The sequence below is a fragment of the Scatophagus argus genome, chromosome 3, assembly GCF_020382885.2.
Source record: "Scatophagus argus isolate fScaArg1 chromosome 3, fScaArg1.pri, whole genome shotgun sequence".
In the NCBI taxonomy this organism is placed as follows: domain Eukaryota; kingdom Metazoa; phylum Chordata; class Actinopteri; family Scatophagidae; genus Scatophagus; species Scatophagus argus.
Window position 1 is genome coordinate 23,066,877 of NC_058495.1, and position 21,845 is coordinate 23,088,721.

The 21,845-nt window shown below is 41.5% G+C and overlaps 2 protein-coding genes across 3 annotated transcripts in view; both read left to right on the forward strand.

The window, feature by feature from the left end:
- The first annotated feature begins 3,455 nt into the window (after positions 1-3,455).
- LOC124056895 (scavenger receptor cysteine-rich domain-containing group B protein-like) lies at positions 3,456-9,757 on the forward strand. Its single transcript, XM_046384829.1, has 11 exons — positions 3,456-3,672; positions 3,782-3,862; positions 4,483-4,818; positions 5,139-5,591; positions 5,725-6,072; positions 6,216-6,424; positions 7,578-7,726; positions 7,828-8,070; positions 8,150-8,309; positions 8,424-8,499; positions 9,254-9,757. The coding sequence occupies exons 2-11, from the start codon at positions 3,790-3,792 to the stop codon at positions 9,259-9,261; spliced, it is 2,055 nt and encodes a 684-aa protein (XP_046240785.1). The 5' UTR covers positions 3,456-3,672; positions 3,782-3,789; the 3' UTR covers positions 9,262-9,757.
- Positions 9,758-11,344: 1,587 nt separating this feature from the next.
- phactr3b (phosphatase and actin regulator 3b) overlaps positions 11,345-21,845 on the forward strand; it is a 42,584-nt gene continuing 32,083 nt past the window's right edge. The window contains exon 1 of one of the 2 annotated variants that reach the window (XM_046384830.1): positions 11,345-11,591. In XM_046384830.1, the coding sequence (XP_046240786.1) occupies positions 11,483-11,591 (109 nt within the window). In that variant the 5' untranslated portion in view covers positions 11,345-11,482. The remainder of the gene's footprint in view (positions 11,592-21,845) is intronic. The other variant, XM_046384831.1, reaches the window with a different exon arrangement.

Genomic DNA, 21,845 nt, shown 5'->3' on the forward strand with positions numbered 1-21,845 from the left:
GGCTCCAGCCCCCCTGAGACACTGATGGATAAGCGGTATAGAAAATGAATGGATGTTTACGTTTTTTACTGTTCTACGTACTGCACACCAGGTCTTAGAGTAACGCAATTTCAACACATGAGAAACTCTCTTCACTAGGTGACATGAGCAAACCGCTCAACCACACGATGCTCGCATGTAGCTGGAACCAATCGAGAACATAATTTAATAAAAAGTTACTATTATCATATCGAAATACTAGTTAATGCTGTGCAGGTCTAGTCAAACTGGAGGCCTTGGACTCCTACATGGACATGTTCTCAGCGGCTGTCAGGTTGGTCACATGGAGATGTGCAGATGACACATGAAGTGGCCAGAATGATGCTGAATCTCAGATGCTTAAACAGCAGCAGATGCTTTACCTAGTTTACGATAGTCATTTACACGGCTAGTAAAGTTTTTATTTTATAAGTCAAATGGTAGTTCAAGTAATATTTTATTGTCTTCAAGAAGCTTCCAACAATGACAAATTCAACATTCTTCAGTCATGCTTTGAAAACACACCTTATGCGTCAGTGTGTTTATAAATAGTATCTCCTTTAACTGCTCCACAATTTCCTCTTAAATGTAATTATGTTCAATTTCCTTACTACACCGTGAAGTACAAAGCGTACAGGCAAGTGTAATTGATTTGGGTTTGCCCGTATATTTTGTGTCATTAGTTTCAGAACTTGGCAGGCACAGACGGAAGCTTCGCCAATGACTCACGGGTGCTCACTCTTTTGACTTTGAATTTAATGTACTTATTGATCAAGCCTTTAAATTACCCAGTTGTTACAAAACTAACTAATGCAAAAAAGTCACATTTTGCACAACAATGTACGTTAATGCAAACAGCAATGCTGGACAGCTCGTATGCGGTGGTGGAAGTACATTTACCAAAGTACAGTGTTTTTTGGAGTACTTCAACTTGAGTATTTTATTCTCATTGTACTTGTACTCCACTATAGTTAAGAGGGAAATATTGGACTTTTTGCTTTTTGAATCCATTAGTCAATTAATCTTCCTTAGACATTTGATCTCATTGTATAAAATGACCTATTGTGAACTCAAGAAACTTTCCAAATACAAACTAGAGACCTAGAGCATTTAGAGGATGTATGGTTTTCTTGTAGTGGCTGTAGAGGGAAAATCACACTGCATGCAAGAAACTGCATTCTTTTTGGCAAAAACTATAGGATAGGATTAGTATAAAGTAGTCGTGGTCATAAAAGGCAGACTTATCTGTGCCCATAGAACCCATTTCCGTTCAGATATCTTGAGATGAGAGGTCAACAGACCTGTTAGAAAAGGGCCATGCCAGTCTTTCCCTTGTTCATTATTTAGCCCCTTAACCAACAAGTGAGCATGACACGGTCGTTATCAATGAATGCCTTAGGTTGTCTAGTGTCAGATGATACAGTTAACTATAAAAATGAACTCGGCACAGCCTTGTAAGGTGTTCATGCCAGCCGAGTTTGCCAGCAGATTTCGTGGATATTCAGCAGCTATAATGATAATCTTTAAGTCAAGTTTCATGTAAAATTCATTGGCATCCAGCTTCTCAGATGTGAGATTTTGCTTTTTGTCCTTTTGATTACTTCAAAGATTTAAATAACTATTGGTTAATGTGTTTTTCTTAACCCGGGGTGATTTTGATGGTATTTCTTATTATTTTTACAAAGAAAGCACTCAATTGAGTATTCATATTGGGAAAATATTCAGTGGAACTCTAACAGGTGACAGCACCAACTGCAAGGGCTTTTGCAGTCACACCCATAATGAAAACAAACCTGAAGTTGAGCTGGAACAGTTTGTTTGTTGGATGCAACAGCTTGGCTTAGGTTTCAGTTAGCTAGGGGACTACTCCTGCCCTGCAATGATAATGGTTAATAGAAAGCAGTTGGCACACACCTTTGTTTTGCACCTGTACACGATTTCTTGTTGGCTATTCAGCACTGTTTGTCATGATACATAAGGTAATATCATGGATCACATAAGCTTGTGATGTCATTTTGCAAGCTAGCTGACAAGCATATCCACTCTCAGATCAGGTAGTGTCACAGTCTGCACAGTGTTTGCAAAGTCAAACATCAAAGATCAAGGAAAGTGTAAATGATCATGTAACAGTGTTGACACAAAGATGGATATGAATATATATTACTTCATATTGAAGGTATATCTATTTGCCTTGATGGTTTAGCTGGGCCCTTTAACCCCAATTCTGTCCTTGATGCCGAGTGTGCATGAGCACTGGACTGTGATGCACCAGGAGCACACAGCTTTTTTGTCCATCTTTCTCTACTGGAGAAGAAGACCCCCATATGAGCTTTGTTTTCTCCAGTGTCAAGTTTTTAATTATTTGAGAAGCACAGTTTTTGAAAACCAGGTTGATTGCTCACAGTTCATTTACATGTACTCCCCTATCTGACACCTGATCCTGGGCATAGTCATCACGCTATCACATTACCTGTAGCTAGAAAATGTGGTGACCCTACTGCCATGTCTGGTCCCAGAACTGACTCCCTTCACCTCCCAACGTGACCTGTGGGTCTCAAGACTTTCAAGGCCCTGCAAACAGGGCAGTTGGTTAGTGTTGTCACCTCACAGCAACAGGGTTCCTGGTTCAAGTACAGGTTTGGGCCCTTCTCTTTGGAGTTTGCATGAGGGTTTTCTCTGGGTACCCTGACTTCTTCCCACTGTCCAAACATGCATTGGGGTAACTGGCCACTCTACATTGCTCCTGGGTGTGAGTGTGTGAGCCTGTATGACAGTCTGTCTTTGTGTGGTGGCTCTGGCTCATGCTCCAAACAACATGTACTTCAGTATGTGGACATTTCAAAATAAGCTGTATGTGCTAAAGTTTACCTTAATGTTATGTATATGTAGGCACATGTTCCCCTTTTTTTTAGCTAAGATTGATGTGTTTTTGAGGATGGGAGGATGGGTTTTTCTTGAATGTTTATTTTGCTCACTCTGTTCAAATGAACATAAAATTCAGTAAATATAACGCAAAGGAAAAAAGTTTTCCCACAATGTAAGGTTGCTCCAAATTGATTTTATTAATTATTACTTTTGTACTACAGAGAAGCACACATTCTTATCACTCACAGAAGACCCTAACCCTTACCCTGGCCCCCACCTAGAGGGATCTCGTCCATAAATGGTGCATAATCCTACTTGCCCCATATTTATCTTTTATATTGAATTTCCCTTGGGATTAATAAAGTATCTATCTATCTAGAAAGATCTTGTGACGACAATGAAAACACATAGGTGATAAGGGTGTATTGGAACTGGCTTATTAGTTGTAATTGTTGTTATTAAGAATAATAATGTTTACACCTTCTAACTCATTGTGTCTTGACCTCACCTTACTTATGTAGGTTACCTGACAAGATATACAACATTCTGAAACTTCTTCAAAGTGCAGTCCTGGCCAATGATAAGAAACATGTCATTATCTCCATACCAAGCATCATTGGCCATGTGATCTGCTGCACCCTCTTAATCTTATAAAATATCCAGTGGCCCGAGGGAGGTGATACAGACTTTGTCTCTCCAGCGCATCTCAAAGGGTCTCTCTTCTTCAGTACTGACAAAGCCAGCCGGGCTCCAAGGACAAGTACGTGCCACATACCGTACATACAAAAGGTAAGTCAAACATGATAACATGGGGGCCAGTGGAGGTGGTAGCAGTACAGTGCATTTTCTGATATTTATAATAGTCATTCATATGATTGTTTCACACTGTTTAACGCAGACTCCAAAATGTGGCCCATAATGATGACAACTTGGGTTACGCTGTTTATCCTGGTCATGCAATTTTTCACAGGAAGCGCAGGTAAAGTGTTTGATATGTTATACCCTCAGGTTACAAATTAAGTTTAACATTAGATCAAACAATGATATGTGTTGTGAAAGGAGTCACCAACCACAGAGAATTATATTATTATATTTCAGAAAGTTTTCAGAAATTCAAGGGTCAGAGAACTCTTACGAGTTAACTCAAAATTGCTAAAACTTTTAGGTTGTTAGCTCATATATATTTTTACACAAAGACATATTATTTTGTGCAGGCAGTGAACAATGGAATATGAGTTAACTATTAATAGTATGAATTATCATCATTGCTAAAAGTATGGCATCATGACAAACTCAAGTCCACATCTCAAGACACAGAAGACCTATGAGATTGTTCATTCGAGAATTTTGTGTGAGATTTATCATTCCCATGTATGGCATATACTCTGTGTCAGTTTCATTGCAATAACCCTTTAATTAATACTTTCATGTAAAAAGATATCTGTGTGGTAAACCTAATTTTATAACTGAAATCTTGCAATAATTCAAAATGTTTACCTTAGCAATTGTTTATGCACTAAAAACACCAAATCACACTTCCTTCTCAATTAAGCACATTATGTGATTTATGAAGTTTGCACATACTGTCTTTTTTCGCAGTTTCTCCAGTAGATGTTCCAGCAAATGGTCAAGTGAGGGCAGTTAACTCTTCCAGTAACTGCTCTGGCAGAGTGGAGGTCTTCCTGAGTGGCCAGTGGGGGACAATTTGCGACAATGGCTGGGGACTGAATGATGCCCGGGTGGTCTGCCGACAGCTGGGCTGTGGCGACGCTCAGTCAGCAAAAAAACGGGCATATTTTGGCGAGGGAACTGGACCAATTTTGGTAGATAACCTTCAGTGTACAGGACAAGAGTCATCGATAACAGATTGTACATATCAGTCATTACCATCCCAAACTTGTGGACATGACGACGACGCTGGTATTATTTGTGAAGGTAAATGTGTACACATGCAATATAATCACACTGCCTTTATTATTATTCATATAAAGAAGACACACAATATCCAAACACTAATTTGATATCATACAGATGGGGCATATTTTTTCCAACAAGGAGTTTCTCTAATTTGTTCTATAAAGAATTAATATATAGACTTAAGTCATTATTTTGGATTAAATCTGTTCTGAACAAAGTTTAAGCGGAACCCAAAGATTAAATGATCAAGTAGTTACATTGACAAAATGGAGCTTTTTTAGCGTAACCTGCAGTTGCCATGTGGCTTGTGATAGAGATTTTGCTTTCTCTTCAACCAGATCCTGTCACCACAACTACTTCTACACCCACAACTACTTCTACAACCACAACTACTTCTACACCCACAACTACTTCTACAACCACAACTACTTCTACAACCACAACTACTTCTACAACCACAACTATTGTAACGACCCCAACTTATCCAGTGAGACTAGTCGGCTCTACCAATAACTGTTCTGGCAGAGTGGAGGTCTTCAAGGATGGTCAGTGGGGGACAATTTGTGACAATGGGTGGGGACTGAATGATGCCCACGTGGTCTGTAGAGAGGTGGGCTGCGGAAATGCCCGGTCAGCCAAAAAAAGGGCATATTTTGGCGAGGGAAGTGGACCAATTTGGGTGGATAACCTTCAATGTACAGGACTAGAATCATCGATAACAGACTGTACATATCAGCCATTACCGTCTCCAGCGTGTGGACATGAAAGGGATGCTGGTGTTGTTTGTGAAGGTAAATGTGTATGCATACAGTATAAGCACACTTTAGTTGTTATGGTTCCCATAGAGAAGGTACCTTGTAGCCGAGCAGTGTGACCTGCAGTTGCCATGTGACTTGACAGAACTTTTGCTTTCATTTCATGCAGACACCGATGCCACACCTGCTCCAACACAACCACCAATTTATCCAGTGAGACTTATTCACCCGCACAACCGTTGCTCTGGTAGAGTGGAGATCTTCCGAGACGGCCAGTGGGGGACAGTGTGTGATGACAGCTGGGGGCTGGCTCACGCTCACGTCGTTTGCCAACAGATGGGCTGTGGCAGGGCTGTGGCAGCACCAACAAGTGCACATTTTGGAGAGGGAAGTGGACCGATCTGGTTGGACGAAGTTCAGTGTGATGGAGATGAGTCAGCAATAACAGAATGTGATCATGACGGCTTTGGTTCTCACAACTGTGACCATGGACAGGATGTTGGTGTCATCTGTGAAGGTGAATTTGCATACTTGACAATCATTTGAGCTTTTAGATTGTCAGTTTTACTTGAGGTCAAGATTTGTAACACAATACAGAGAAATCAATGTTCAATCCAGCGATCTGTCTGCTTATTCTTTTGTTTTTCTTCAACGTTTTAGATGAGCACTCTCCACTCGATACCGCTGAGCTTGTTTGCTCTAGTGATCAGGTCAAAGTTGGTTTGCACTTGAGCGAGCTGCTGTCATCTGGTTTGAATGCATTCTCTGGTCACCTGGCGGCTCCTGACTGTTCCACTTACAGTATAGATCGTGGCACTTTGTGGTACCAAGTGCCACGCCAAGCTAGCGTCTGTGGAACATCAATGACGGTGAGATTGACTGCTTCTTTTTTTTTTTTTTTTTTTTTTTAAAAAAACCTAATTATTTGTTTTAATTAATTAAATTAATCAGTCTATAAGGCTATTTTATTTATTAATTTTCTGTTCCCTTACTGTGCTGATTTGATACTTTATCTCTGTTTTGCTTCCTATACCTAGAGATGTGTTCATACAGAAAGTCCAAATCAAGCAAATTAACATCTATCTTTCCTTAGACTCTGCTGGCAATTGCACCAGTCCTACAATTCACTGTTGCTTTGTTTTAAACACATGGCAAGCTTTAGAGGTAGAGTCAGGGAGTCTAATACAGTTTTCCCAAAACTGAGCAAACGTGTCCTCATGGTTTGCTAAAAATACTCTGATGTTTGCACCTGGCTGTAGTTTTGTAAATTAAAAACAACCAAAGAGTCTCAGACAGAGTCATGCAACACTATTCCAGCAAATATTCTAGTCAGTCAGCAACAGGGGCACCAGTTCTTCCAAGTATATACAGTATATATAGTATATAGGGGCAGCTGTGGCCTAGAGGTTGGAGAAGCGGCTTGTGTTTGGAGGGTTGCTTGTTCGATACCCCCACCGGACGAGTGGTGGAGTGAAAATTTGGGTGCGGTGATTAATGTGAAAAAAATGCTGACTCACGTGCCCTTGAGCAAGGCATCTAACCCCCAATTTGCTCCCTAGGCACTTGATGCAGCCCACTGCTCCTGTGTAATTTGCTGGGTGTTGCATGTGTGTTAGGATGGGTTACATGCAGAAGGCAAATTCAGTGTGTGTATGTAAAGATATATATATGTATACTCCCAATAAAGCGATTCTTCTTCTTCTTAAAATACTTTACTTGTCATGGCAGACTTTGCAATTTCTCACTGCAGTTTACATCACAATTAAGAGCAAATTAGTGCAATTTATGTGATATGACCAAAACAAATTCTCTTCTCCTATCAAGGACAAGAATAAATGGTTTGAGAAGGAAAGATTATTTTACTGTTAAGATCTGTCCTCATAGCATGGAACCAAGGTTGTCCAGATAAAATATTTCTCTAACCTCCTAGTCACATGCTGGTTTGCACATAAAGTCAACATGATTTTATTATACAGCTGACTGGTCAGTAATTATTGCACTGTGAACATTGTTTGCTTTCAGACCAACGATACCCATGCCATTTACTCCAACTGTTTGTTCCTCTACCCTGAAACTGACAATTCCTGGGCTCTACCAAGGATCATTCCATTCTCTTGTGCCTATCCTTTGGAAACCCACGTCGGTCTGAGAGTTTTAATCCCACAACCATTGTAAGTCTTCTATTTTCACCCTTGGCTATAACAACACACTAAATAGAAGCGCATGACTGGAGGGATGAAGTATATACATGATCATTTTTCTCTCTTAACAGCCATGGCGGTAACCTCATGGGGTCAGGTACCAGACCCACAGCCACCATGAAGCTTTTCCATGACTCTGGCTGTGCAAATGACTACCCAGTGGGTCGGCTTGTCCTTTCAGTGGGCTCTGTCCTGCATGTAGGAGTGTTTGTGGATGAGACAGATCCGAGCTTCGTAGTTGTTCTGGATGACTGCTATACCACTCACTCCCCAAACCCCAATGACCCTGTGCGATACCTGCTCATTCTTAACGGGTACGCTTTTCTCCTAACTTAGATGTTTTCGGTGGTGATGTGTAATGATTCTAATGCCTCATCCTGACATCTTTTCCAGGTGTCCAACTGAGCATAGACGGGTCTCAGTGATTGAGAACGGTCAGTCCCTCCGTGCTCGCTTCTCCACCACGCTCTACCCTCTTCAGGGTGACACCTCATGCATCTTCATTCACTGCAAAGTAAAGCTGTGTGACAAGAGGAATGACCAATGTGCTCCAGTGAGTCAGACAAGCATCCTCTCACTTATTCCCAATAATCAATCAGTAATCTTTGACTAATTACTAAACAATGGGTATCCGCTTCTCATCATTGTATCCCCTCTTGCCTAACAGTATTGCGGGAGGAGGGCATATCGCTCTGTTTCCAACGGAGCTGAGCTTGATCCCCTCACTGTTGGACCAATTGCTTGTGAGTATACAATACAGTCTGTATCAAAAATGATGTCCTGTGCACATAAGGTGATGACAAAGATTTTAGATAGAGCACAATGCAAATTCTGAGCGCTACTTAGTGCACTGGCAAGGCATTCTTCACAGAAGCGACAATGAGCCTCATTCTTAAATCTAATATAGTAAATGTTTCTAATATATTGTCTGTTAAGGTTATATAAAAATGGAAATGAGGACGTAAAAAACTTTTAACAGAAATAAATAAATAAAGAGAAGTGAGCACAAAGTTATTTTTGACGTTATTATATATCATTTGTAACTTGGCTTTCAAAATTACCTTGCCATATTGGTTTAAAAAACTGGATAAGTTACCAACAAATGTTGTCATGCCCAATAAGGTGAGCGTTCACATCACACTGAACAAGAGACGATCTCCTCTCAGTTTGCACTGAGGGAATTCGGACTACGAAATGTGAGCATAAGCAGCTCTGATCACTGCAAGTGAGAATTCCTATCGCCGGCTCAACTGTAGTTACATAATCTCTCTTTCATGCTCAGAACATCTGCTATGCTCATGTTTCTGTCCTCCTTCATGCATAAATTTGATTCTGTTCTGACAAATGCCTGCGAGCACTCAAAGATTGACTTGCAGAGCACTGAAAATTGTTTTGCTCTCTCTCAAATCTTTTGTTGTCACTGCCATAATGTCTTAACACTGTGAGCTGTATGGAGGTTATAAACCTGTTTCCTTTTCCTTTCATCTTCATCTTTAGGGGAGTGACGTGTCAATGGAGTGAGGTGGTCAACACTGCAAAATGATACATGCACATTTTTATTTTTTTCTTTCAAAAATCAGTAATATAATGATTAAAATCGTAAAAGTTTAAATCAAACACACAGACACTTTTATTCTTGTCACTCAAGTAAAGTACAAGAACCTCAAACTTGTACTTACGTAGAGTATTTGAATAAGTGTACTTAATTACTTCCATCACTGTTCCTAAGCAGCAGCACATATTCACGCCTTAACTGTTTCTGTATTTTTCTGTTAAAACACATGTATGCACGTATGTACACACAGGATCAAGATATACATTAAGAAAAATCTGTATGTGATTATGGTACTTCTAAATGAAGCAATGGGGAAACAAATCTATGTTACATTCTATCACTGAAGTTAACAAAAAAAAGGTCATTATTACATGTTACCGGTTTACCTTCTCTGTCCATCCAAAATTCTTTCTTTGTCACAAAATAAATATTAATATACTATTATGTTTACAGAGTTTTATTAATATTTTCTCAAATGTTTGTACCATTCATTCTCACACCCATTGTGGACACCTACCACACATACTCATACATCATCAAAGCATCACTCTGACAGAGCCTGCCCCCATGTGGACTGACATGAGTAGTGCATGCTTTCACATGACACTGAGTATGATTTCCATATTGCCACCTAGTTAAAGTTACCCTGAGAATCTGATTTGTGAACAGTATTTACATCCAGATCTCCTTTGTGTGTCCTTGAGCTATGTGCTTCTTCATAAAACATTTGCACCCATTTAAAGGCTTAGACTCAAAGTACACTGGTTTATCCCCCCAAACCTCTTATCTTTAAGAGTCGGCAAATCATTTGCTTTGCAGAAACAGTAAACTGTGCCCAAGATGTAAAGTGCCGGTAGGTGACAACAGATAGGGCAGGTTTGGTGTTGGTGCTGCAACTAGTACCAACAGCCATTGGCACAGGTACATCAGCAGCAGGAGTCGCAAAAGAACTATTTTTTAAAATCCATTTTAACAAGGACAGTTTTAGTGCTGCTCTATTAACTTTAAACTGGCAGAGAGATGCAGGATATGCAGTAACCTTACATGGCAGATGTACTATATGGACAAACGTATCCAGGCAGACTTCTTCATGGGGCTGTATTTCAAGGGTTGGGCTCGGCCCCTCACTTCCAGTGAAGGGAAATCTTAATGCTTCAGCACACCAAGACATTTTGGACAATGCTATGCTTCCAACTTTGTGGCAGTTCAGGGAACAACTTGACTGGCCCACACAGAGCCCTGACCTCAACCCCATCCAACACCTTTGGGATGAACTGGAACGGAGATTGCAAGACAGGCCTCTACCACATAAACGGGCAACAATTCCCAAAGAAATACTCCAAAATCATGTGAAAAACCTTCCCAGAAGAGTGAATGCGATTACAGCAGCATAACTCTATCTAGAGTGAAATCTTGTTCGACCCCTTGAGGTGACCACCTGTTTCTGTGTGAAGAAAATCACCAGAGGTTTCAACTTTTTTGCTTTAGTTGTTGAACAGCTCTAAACAAGCTGTATCACATCTGACTGTTGACTCGCCAGCTTTATTAAAAAAAAATGTAGATGTTCCAGTCCAAAAGGAAAATATCATTAAGAAAGTCCTCCATTCCTGCCAATCCCAAGCGTGCTTGAATTCCACGCTGCTTTCAAAGGCTGTAGGACATATTGCATTTAAAGTTGGTCTCATAAATGAACCACCAAAGCGTGAAGTTGCAAGCCTTGCCAACCATATACATTGCATGCACAGCTCAGTAAACAGCAGATTCCTTTGGCCCGGACATTTTTGTCCATGTGTACATATCTTAAAACAGTACTGGGCCCAGTTTCTGTTGACAATTTTAATTTTAACATTTCGAAAAATCGGATTTTTGTTACATCGATGTTACGAATCTGAAGTCTGTTTGTAATACCTGGGCAACTGTAGTTTTTCTTTTAAACGGAGAGAACCCCTCAAGTCAAAATTAGACGTTAAAGTAGAGGGTTACGAGCAGCACCTGAAGGACGCATGATGCTGCGCGCGTAATGGCTTTCCCCAGCATTGGTCCTTATCGGGGACCGGGAGCTGCAGCTGCAGCAGTCCAGCCACACTAAATCTGCTTCAACACTTGATGCCGGCGACCTTGGCTGGCGGTGGTTACGCCCCTCATTCTTTCATTGTGCTTTTCTATAAACCATGGCATCATCTGACGGACTGGATGAGGATTGCGTGTTGCAGCGGGGGAGATCTCAGAGTGACCCGAGCAGCATCACCGAGGTCCGCTTGGGTGAAGCGCACAGAGCAGGTAAGAGGAGAAGGGGAGGGTGGACAAAACGCATGTTGGACATCTATTCTCTCCTCGTTAGCTTGTGCTTGTGGCAGGTGGTTGGATTGGAAACACATCACGGTGTCGGGGCTCGCCTCACATCCGCGGTGATCCCATTGAATTTGTATGCAACAAACGTAGGTTGTGTTATAAACGTGCGTCATGCACTGTCCCCGTACATGTACTCACTGCTGCGTTATGGGCCTTCTGTGTAAAGTTGCTCTAATAATGAGATTCACAATGACATAAGGAGTCTGGAAATTTTGTGTCGTGCAATATGTGAAACCAACTGGTGTCATGCCAGCAAGGGCTATTTCAGCTGCATACTCATTTTGGGCTAATTTTCAGATTTTGGTCATTTGCAGCCTCATATGCTTGCTGGTACTGTTATATTACATCCTGCCACCCACTCATTGCCCAGAGCATCTCTCCATTTCATCAAGCTGTGGCTGACACCCCTAAACAAACATCAGTGTTGTCTATTAGGTGATGCCATTGGTGGAAACAAAATCCATGGACTGAACCTTTTTTGTAAAACAGATATTTTTGCACCATTGGAAGACAGAATGCACAACTTGCCATCACACATGGACTGCAGTATGTTGAGTCGATGCTGATGAGAGTGCTGGTTGTGTATTTGGCTGTTTCCATGGTGATCCAAATGGCAGAAGGCAGCACTTAGCTCTCCAACTGTGAGCCGACGTGGTGTTTGTCTGCTCCGCTCACTGGTTGGTGTTTTTTGCAATTCACCCAGTGATGTACAGCAGCCAACCATTCAAAGTGAAATGCCACTTAGACTGTGAATCGTGTTTATTTGTGGGGTGGGATCCACATTTCATTTCCACTGGGAGTAGCTGGGAAAGTATTCACTTGCTCAACAGCTCCCGAGAAGCCATCGTAAGATATAACCATTCTGAAAGCTACTGAGCAATGTATTGAAATAAAAACATGATAAATCACTAATTTTAACTTGCAGGCTTTTGATGAAGCTGTTTGCCAGCCATCTTCGCCCACATAACTGGAGATTCAACTGGTTTCATGACAGAGTGGCAGCATAAAAAGTGATGAGCTGAACGGAGGAGTTGATGATACTGTACAGCTGTTGTATCTGTAAGACGCTCAGTAACTGAATCATAGTCTGATGTGTGTGGGGGTTGCGGTATATTACATGAGACAGGATTCTTGGTTTATTATTGCACACAGACTGCACTTCACTTTCATTTTCACTAGTGTGTAATGTTACTGTCTGTTTGAACATCAGGCCGTCTCACAGGGCAGGCTATCTTTAGATATGAGGGCCACAGCAATGCTGCAGAGAGCGTCTCCAAGTTGTCTTACCAACAGCTGATATGGTTGCATGCATGCCCCCTTTCGAATCCGGTGTTTGTCACGTTGTTGTGGTTGTTAAGGTTACGTAACAGCGTTGGTGTATGTATGTACAACTTTCGGACAGAAGGATCGTCTTGTGATAGATGTGCTGTTCATTACCATTTCATTAAGTCTGCATCGGATTCACCCTCACCCTCCTGCAACGGTGTAGCCTATTTCCTCCAAAGCTGATGTTTCTTGCGCAGGCAGACGGGGCTCGGACAATGCAGCATTCAAACCACCCCCCCACCACCACACACACACACACACACACACACACAAATACATGCACACTTGGCGCTAACCCCTTCATAGCCCTGGCGCCCCTACTGCAGCTCTGATCCTGGCACTTGAAAAACCATCTCCGTTAAAGTGGAGAAAAGGGGGAGTGACAGATCTCTGTTGGTGGCATTATCATGGCACCCAGCTGGGCAATGTCACAGTGAATTCAGCTGTCCAATAGACTGGACTTAATGTACAAATGACTTCTTCTTCTTCTTCTTCTTCTTCTTCTTCTTCTTCTTCTTCTTCTTCCAGTGTAAAGCTTAGACAATGACATTGGAAGAAAGTCAAGCATTTTCTCTGCGGCACGTGGCTGCGCCCAAAAACCGTAAAATCGTTTGCCATTTGTGCTGATACTGAGTATTCAGTTGATGCTTTCAAATCAGATTCTCGTGCTGTTCATTTTGATGCCATATAAAGCACACAGAACACTGAGGACTCTGATTTAACCTGAATAGATGTTTTTCAGAACGTATACCACCTGACAGCCTGGATGAGAATGCTTTGCTCCGCCCGTTAGAGACAGCAAACTGAGAACACTGAGCTGTGGATTAAAATCCCTTCACATGGACTTCTGTATGTAGTTTCATTTGGAGCTTGTGACAAGAAGCCACCTTGTTCAGCACAAACAGGTTACATCACCGGCCTCAGTTAGAGATGATGCAGAACAGCAAGTGCAGCCAAAACATTGTAGCCCAAAGGGAGAACTCATGCTGCATTCAAATTATGGCATATGCAGTACAACCGGATATTCATTATTTTGATCAGGAGAAAGAAAACGCAGGGTGCAAAGTGGCATTTAACATGTCTGCAAACTTGACTGTTTCTCCCAAACATTTGCAGTTTGCTGGCAGTGAAGAGTTTTAAAAATGTAACAATGACAGTATAACTACCATACGAGATGCATGCAGTTAATGTAACTGAACTTAAAGCAGCACTAATCAATAACTTTTACATTTAATAATGAATAAAATTTCTAGTGTGTAAGGATTCACTCGTAGTGATGAGCTCTGCAGTGTCCCTCAGCTCTACAGAGTGTTTTGGCATCTTTCAGTTCATTGTTTTGGTTTACAGCTCACAACTTTAATGTTTTATTAAGCCTAATTTCAAAAAGCTTTGAGCTACCTGTCCAATGACAAACAGTAGATGGACAAAGTTATCGGCTAGCTGGTAGACACAGCGAAGTATGCAGCTGCTAAAGAGCCAAAAGGATTAAAGGAGAGTGACTTCAGTTTTACAGGCACACAGAAACATGACTAAGTGAATGCTAATGCTGGCCATTTGTCTGCTGCATGTGTCAGTTAGCAACTGTTTGCTGACAAATTAGCTATAACAGTCAGTGTTGTGTTTGCAGCATGTAGCATTTCCTGGAAATAAAATCAACACAGGCTTAAAGGCTCATTCTGGTTCATTACAACAGGTTATGCCAACATTGTTAAGTTAAATGCTAGCAAGCCAACATAAGACTCGTTAGTTGTAACTAACAGAAATTTTCTCTATTTTCCCCAATGAGAGAAAGGTTCTACAGTTAGTCGACTGCAGGAGTGTCCTCTGCTGCGCTCCTCGTCAGCTCCTCGCCCTGTTTGAGCTGGTCCCGTTGTACTAATCTGACATGCTGCTATAACATGAAAGGCTTTCTCCCAGGACTCTTCTGCTGTCCTCCAAATACTGCCCCCCTCCCCCCAGCAGCAGCAGCAGCACCACCACCACCACCACCGCCACTGCCTCCACCTCTCAGCTAGTGACAGGGCTCAGTTTAGTTCTCGCATTCAATCAGAAGAAACAAGGGGTCCTGATGTGGAGATTAGGATTCTTACTATTTAAATTAGGGTGCCTCATGTTTTATTAATCAGGAAGCCTATGTATAAGCGAGTTTGTCTCATTCCATATTCAGAGCTGTGACTGAATGGAGAGAAAAGCCAACTCGGCACCAGGCAGCTCACTCCTTCATCCCTGCATGTTCAGCTCATCATGGAGCATGTGCTAAATCTCTTAACAGCCACATGACTCACTTCACAGCAACTGCAGTTAGAGATGAGAAGAAATGAAAGGTGAGCATAGAAAAATGTCAGTTTGTCACAATTGTATAAAGTTGTCTTTCCGGAAATATCACCTGTAAAGAACTGTTGTGCCGTGTTAAATCCAAGGCTTTCCCTGAAAATGTGATCTAGTCTCCCCTACAGTTTAATTTTTGCTACTAATGCTACCATTTCACACCCTAGCAAACAGTATTATCAAGACATTTCATTAGAAAAAAACAAAAATGTAAACCTCATGGTGGCGCTAGAGGAAACATAAGGCCATCACCAAAGTCAGCAGGAATCATCTTTCTTGGGGACATTAACGTCTGGACCAACTGGAGGATATGTTATATTAGAATCCTTTACATATGGTTTTATGGGACTAACAGCAATGTTAGACTTTAGGCATGCAGTTGGCCCCTTTTGAAAAGCAGAGGTGAGACTGGAGAATTGTTTAAAGCCATATTTAAAGGCTGCGCAGAACCAAAGGTCCAAAATACTGCTAAGTGGGGCCAAGAGAAGGTGAAAAGTGCCACAAGACGGCTCTGCTTGGCAGATGGATAGATATGGCGTAAATGAGGTACCGTAAGCTGTCACTGTCACATGGAGTTCAGCATTGCAGTCGCCCGACCTCTCACAAAGAATAGGTTTGTCCAAGGTCGTGCTGCATATACAGCAGGAATGGACAGACACTTACTGGGGATTAGTCAGCACTATACTGCAGGGTTTAAGGTGAGTTGGAATTAAGTGAGATGCACTTCAAATGAATTTTCACTTTATGCCGAATCAGCCCTCAGACTGGGAGACAAGGATGAAGGCTGTGCAGGCTTTAAACTCAATCAGAGGAGCTTTAGACAGAAAACCAAACTTTGCTTACTTCATGCCTCTCTGTGGGTATTTTTAGAGCTGCTGCAACTCCTTGTGTCTCATGTTTCATTTCAAAAGTGGAACATTTGAAAGATGTGGTGGAGGATTTAACATGGCGATGGAGCATTGCAGAACTGATGACTCCAATTTGTCCTAAAATAATGTGACTCTGCAGAGACAGTAATAGGTTGTTCCATCAGTGAGTTTTACCCTTGAGTCTTTGGTGCAGCATTGATTCTTTTATATTTGCTGGCCAAGGCTCGGTGATACAGTGGCCAATTCAAAAGCACCTCATTTTTATTTGTGCCAACTCATCTCTCATGCAGAGATGTCCCTGGGTCCCACTCATTACAGCGTGGCAGGGAGCAGCATAGAGACAGGACAAAACATGACATCACCCTACACCAACGTAATGAAAGGACATAAACCTCCAACTACTTAGAGTACTCTCATACTGCAGACGTAGGGCTGTAGAAAAAATGGCTAAACCCTTTATCATTCATAAGGTTACAGGGAACAAAAAACAATCATAAATATTAATGTGGTAGAGAAACACTCTGGTTCTTAAAAGAAAGAAGCCTTAAAAAATAGAAATAAGAGAACGGTTATGATTTCGGGTTTGAACTGAGGTTGTTATATTTAGCATTAAAGGAATAACATGCAATAATGTGCTAAGTCTGTTCCAGGGTTTTCCCTTTCAGAGAACAGATAAAAAATAAATGGATAAATAATCTTTTTCTCCATGCACAGACTTGATTGAACAGCAGCACAAACAGAAATGGTGAACCGTACTAACCCCTCCCCCGCTACGCACGCGCACACACACACACACACACACACCCCAACTACTTAGCAGGGTATATCTAAACAACAAGGATTTTACACATACGATAAGACTTAAAAATTGCTGCCTGGATATGTTCAAGCTCTCAACAATACAGGCTAAATTTTAAAGAGAGTGTGGACGAGCCCATGGCTAAAGAGATGACTGGGCGGTGGCTTTCTAGCAGCACTCATGTGAACTTACACTTTCCTCTCCCAGCAGAGTTTTGCTTTTGTGCTCTATGTACTCTCCATTTCCATCATGATTGTACTTGAGCGACACTGCCTTTGTTGATTTAAGTGGATGCTGTCCTGCATGTGTACCCTGTGGTTTTGTGTCCTTGTGAAGTCTAATAGGCTGGAATCACAGTCACATGTTTGTCGGAGTGTGTGCTCATGTGGAAGTGCGCTTGCCATAATATGCTTTATTTTAAAAAATAAAGACAGTTTACTATGTGTGTAGCAGAGGCAGAAATCTACCCAGTGATTGGACTACGCATGTTGGGGGATGGGGGGATGGGGGGTGTACTTGACTTAAGCTGTCAGCCATTTACACATAATGTATTTTTTATGAATGTTTCATGTGCTGACCTAATTCCTTTCAGAGCCGAGTAAAAGCAATATGTTGCACATGAGAACACACCAGAGCATCCAGCTGATCCTTTTGACATCCTCATCCCACAACAAGGGGATCTGCAGGGCTGGCAAATGGAAACAGAGCTGTGATATGACCACTTGGATGCCCTGGGAAGGAAAGCATAAAGGCTTTAGACCACCCTGGTCATTTATTTTTACCAAATCCACACTGAGTTAAGGAATAGAAACAGCCTTGTGAGAGCTTTATCACAAAAGAGATAAATGTACTCTCCGTGGCAGATGTAATTAAACCAAATGCTAAAGCCCAGAATAGGAATGGAGAGCCTTGGAGGCAGGAAGAGGAGGAGGAAGAGTGGGGCCAGTAGCTGTTAAGATCTGCTGAAACGTTGCAGGATTTGGAGCCCTGAAAATAAAAATGCAAGCTGCTAATGAGCATTGAGCTGATGTTGTGAAATAGGTGGAATAAAAATCCACGTATCAATGGATCCTTTTAGTCATTTATCAATAAGAAAGCACATCGCTGCTTCCAGCCTTCCTGGCTCCCTATATCTGATTTACATGCTTGCAAACCCAATATTTTGAGGTTTTGGACTGCTGATCAGACAAGACAAGCAATCTGAAGGTGTCACACTGGGAATATCAGGACACACCATAAACTAACCGATAAACGGATCAATTAAAAAAATTGTCCAGGGAGTCAGAAATCCTGTTAGGGCGAGGTTTCCACCAGTGGAATCTGCCAGCCAATATCTTCCCTGTCTAATCATTGTCTTCACCTGTTTTAGAGCATGTACACCAATCACAGCAACACATTGAAACCACAAATCACCCACAACAACATTTTAATATTATGGCTGATTTGGGTCCTGTGGGTTTTGAGGTGGGGCCTTCATTTGTCGGACTTGTTTTGTTGCCTCTCTTGAATGCTTGAAATCTAATGAGTTTGGGGGCCAGTTTGGCATCTTGAGCTGTTTGTCATGTTCCATGAACTGTTCCTGAATGATTTGTGCTGTGTGGTTTGGGTGTATTATCCTGCTGAGGTTTAGAGGGCAGCATCAGAAATGAGGTTGCACTTGGTCAACAGCTGTGTTTATGTGGATTGTACATGGCAAAGCAAAATCTGCATGAATGCCGGGACCCGAGGTTTCCCAGCAGAACGTTGCATTGTAAAGAGATCAGTGGTATTTGCTTCACCTGTCAGTGGTTTAACGTTGTGGCTGTTAGTGTTTTCTGTTTGCTGAGCCTTGAATCTGCTTTCCCATGCGAGTACCACAGATTAGCATATCTTAGTTCTTTTAGATAGCCTTGTTGGCTTTAGTGGGGTTTTTTTTGTCTTGCTAAGAGAATAAAACCCTTGAAACATTCCATCAGTTTCCTGCCTGTTATTGCTCTTGGGTCCTCATCACATTCTTCCAAGTCCAACCTGAGAAAGCTGGCCTCCTCCCAAACCCTCAGCGGAATCCCAGAGACTATTTTGCTTGCAGCTCACACACGTTACGCAGTCGAGGCTGTGTCTCCCCCCACTGCTACAATCCCCTATCTGTCACTGTGACGCTGCATTGGCTCCCAGGCTGTACCTGATGAATGATTCAGCAGATTTAAAGGCGAACAGTACTGGAGTGCAGCAGCAGCAGCAGCAGCGGGGTGATATTAACATAAAATTTATGTTTTTAAAGTGGCGGCAGAGTGAAAATGCAATGCCTGTCCAAGCAGTTAAATGTCAAGCACGTCATAAAAACACAGTCAGTCTCTGAGCATGTCGATTAGCTCCGAGCCTTCCCGACCGTCCTGTGTGTGCGGATCCCAGCTTTAATGTTGATTTGATGTAACCAGTTAACCAATGAGCTGCTGTGTCTTCATGGGGCACATGTGAAGATCATTTGACATATTCTCATTAATAAATGTCTTTCTGGCTGCTCCAAATGATTACTGATGTGTGTGTGTGTGTGTGTGTGTGTGTATACTTGACTTGACAAGAGAACATAAAGGGGTTATGTCGTTCTTTCAAAATGAAATATGGTTGTTAAGCATTACGTAATATTGTGTGTGCAAGCTGTTGTTTCAAATTCTAGATGCTCAGTATCTCAGAAATGCAATTACAAGGAGCGCTTGCTTTAAGGGTTCTTGATGGATTTTAACATAAGCTGTATGTACAGTCGCATTTTTTTCTAATATTTAATGCGCAGGACTGCAATTTAAACCACCATTGCAGTACTACTGAGTTTAATATTAATGAACCATCTTTTGTCAATTCTGAACATTGTGTCAGCCTATGAATAACTGTCTTCTGATACAGTCACTTTCTCAGCCATCACTGTGAATACGACTTCTTTGCGGTCGAAGTTTGCAATCAATTCTAAAGTGCTTTGGTGGAAATTGTTCCACAAATGGAAGCTCCATAACTGCAAGTTCGAGCTGTTTTACTGCTGATGTAGAGCATGTTTCTCCAGTTTCCGTCGTCTCCCTTGTGACTGCACCACACTCCAATGAGTAAAGCTTCGGCAGTCAGAGTTAATCAAATAAATTGCCTTATTTCCATACTTGCAAAGTTCTGTCATTGTTTTACTACCTAATCTGAAATTATCCATAAAAGAAAAGACAACACAAAAACTGCAGTGAGCGCGATAGCTGCTCTGCTAAATTAGTCCATGTCCCAGAATCACCCCATACATGCTGCCTGCCTATATTTACTTTTTGTCATTTATTTCAGTGTTCTGTTCTGAGGGAAAAATTTCCACCACGTAGAGCCTTCAGAGATTATTACAATTGATGGTATGTCTTGATAGAATAGAGAAATTATGCTGCTTTCACACAGTGTCAGCAGAATGGCAAGAAAAGGAAAAGCCCTTCCATTTCTCCATTTGGGAGGTGTTTGTGCATTGTTCAAAGATGGCTATCACCACTGCTTTTGTTGTAGCTACTTTTGTCATCTCACATAATTGTTGTGGCTCATTAACAAGTGACACCAGATAGGAACAAAACAAACAACGTACAGTTATTTTAAGGTAAGCTGAAGTGGATCTGGCTTTGTTACAACTGGATTTAGATGTAGCTGCTGGCGATGATTGCTTTGCATCCGGTAGTTTGTTGGCACCTCTGTAGTTTTTTATGAGAGGAAGATAATTTAGCTGGTAGAAAGTGCCTCTGCATTACGAGGCTGGCATGAACACTTGCTCTTGTTCAGCTGCTTGTAAACACTGTCTAAATGATATAACATGATCACCGCAAGAACAGGAAAAGCACAGGTGTAAGTAATAATATCAGTGACTCAGTTCCAGAGTCATTCAGGTTCATGTCCTGGTAATGCATGTCAGTGATACCATAAACCAGGCTCTGACACAATCACAATGTAGCCATTGTTAAAGTTATTAATTACAGCTGTGTTTGTCCTACTATGAGACGTGTTTGCCAAGAAAATGTCAGTTTTAGTTTATTATATCAACACTGCGCTGCTGCAGCCGAGTTGGCAAGCTTGAGGTCATGTATCAGGTTTTTTTTTATTAACTGATCACACTGATTTGTGCCCTTTGTCCTCTGCCTTGTAAATATTGAATGAGATGTTCACTGAGTAGCTGTTTATATTCTTTGCTTACTTCTTGTGCGTCCCTGAGGAGAAATCCAGCCATTGACTTTTATCATCTCTGATGTAGCTCAGCTCTTCGTAACGTTAATGTATAAGTGGCCATGTAGAAAATCGATCTGAAACCACAAAGGCTTTGTTTACACACCAAGCAATGTTGCCTGAATTATAAATAATTTGTCTCCTGTGGCGATGGAGCGTATGGGTGGGGGGATAGGGAAGGGAAAAAATATTTAAATGTAGTTAAAAAGTAGTTTTTTGTTTAAAAAAAACCAAAACAACAACATATTTGCATCTAATAAAAAAATTAAAGCGGGGATCTGCATCATTGTAATAGTATTTGTGGTACACATGCCTGAATAGGGAGTCTGCAGTGACCTGAGAGTGTGAGAGTATTTTCCGATGTTCATTGTTCATTGCTTTGTGAGCAAATATGTGCTGATGAGGACACTTTAAATAAGATGTGCACTGAGCAGAATTTGAGTTGAATTGCTCCTCACATGATGAAGGTTGAACAGATTGAAATGCTATATTTCTAAGAAAAATTTCGTCAGTGAGAGAGACAGTGTGCAGGAGTTCTTCTCATTGTTTTCAGCCTGCATTTTCCTCTGACGCAGCTGTCACACGTTCAGATGTGCACAGATTATTATTTGAAAACAATTCAGAGTTGAAATAAACCTTCATGTCTTCTCTAAT

Coding starts and splice junctions, on each gene's coding strand:
- LOC124056895 (XM_046384829.1), top strand. CDS start 3,790: ATGTGGCCCATAATGATGACAACTTGGGTTACGCTGTTTATCCTGGTC. Junction 3,863..4,482: donor ATTTTTCACAGGAAGCGCAG/GTAAAGTGTTTG, acceptor CTTTTTTCGCAG/TTTCTCCAGTAGATGTTCCA. Junction 4,819..5,138: donor CGCTGGTATTATTTGTGAAG/GTAAATGTGTAC, acceptor CTCTTCAACCAG/ATCCTGTCACCACAACTACT.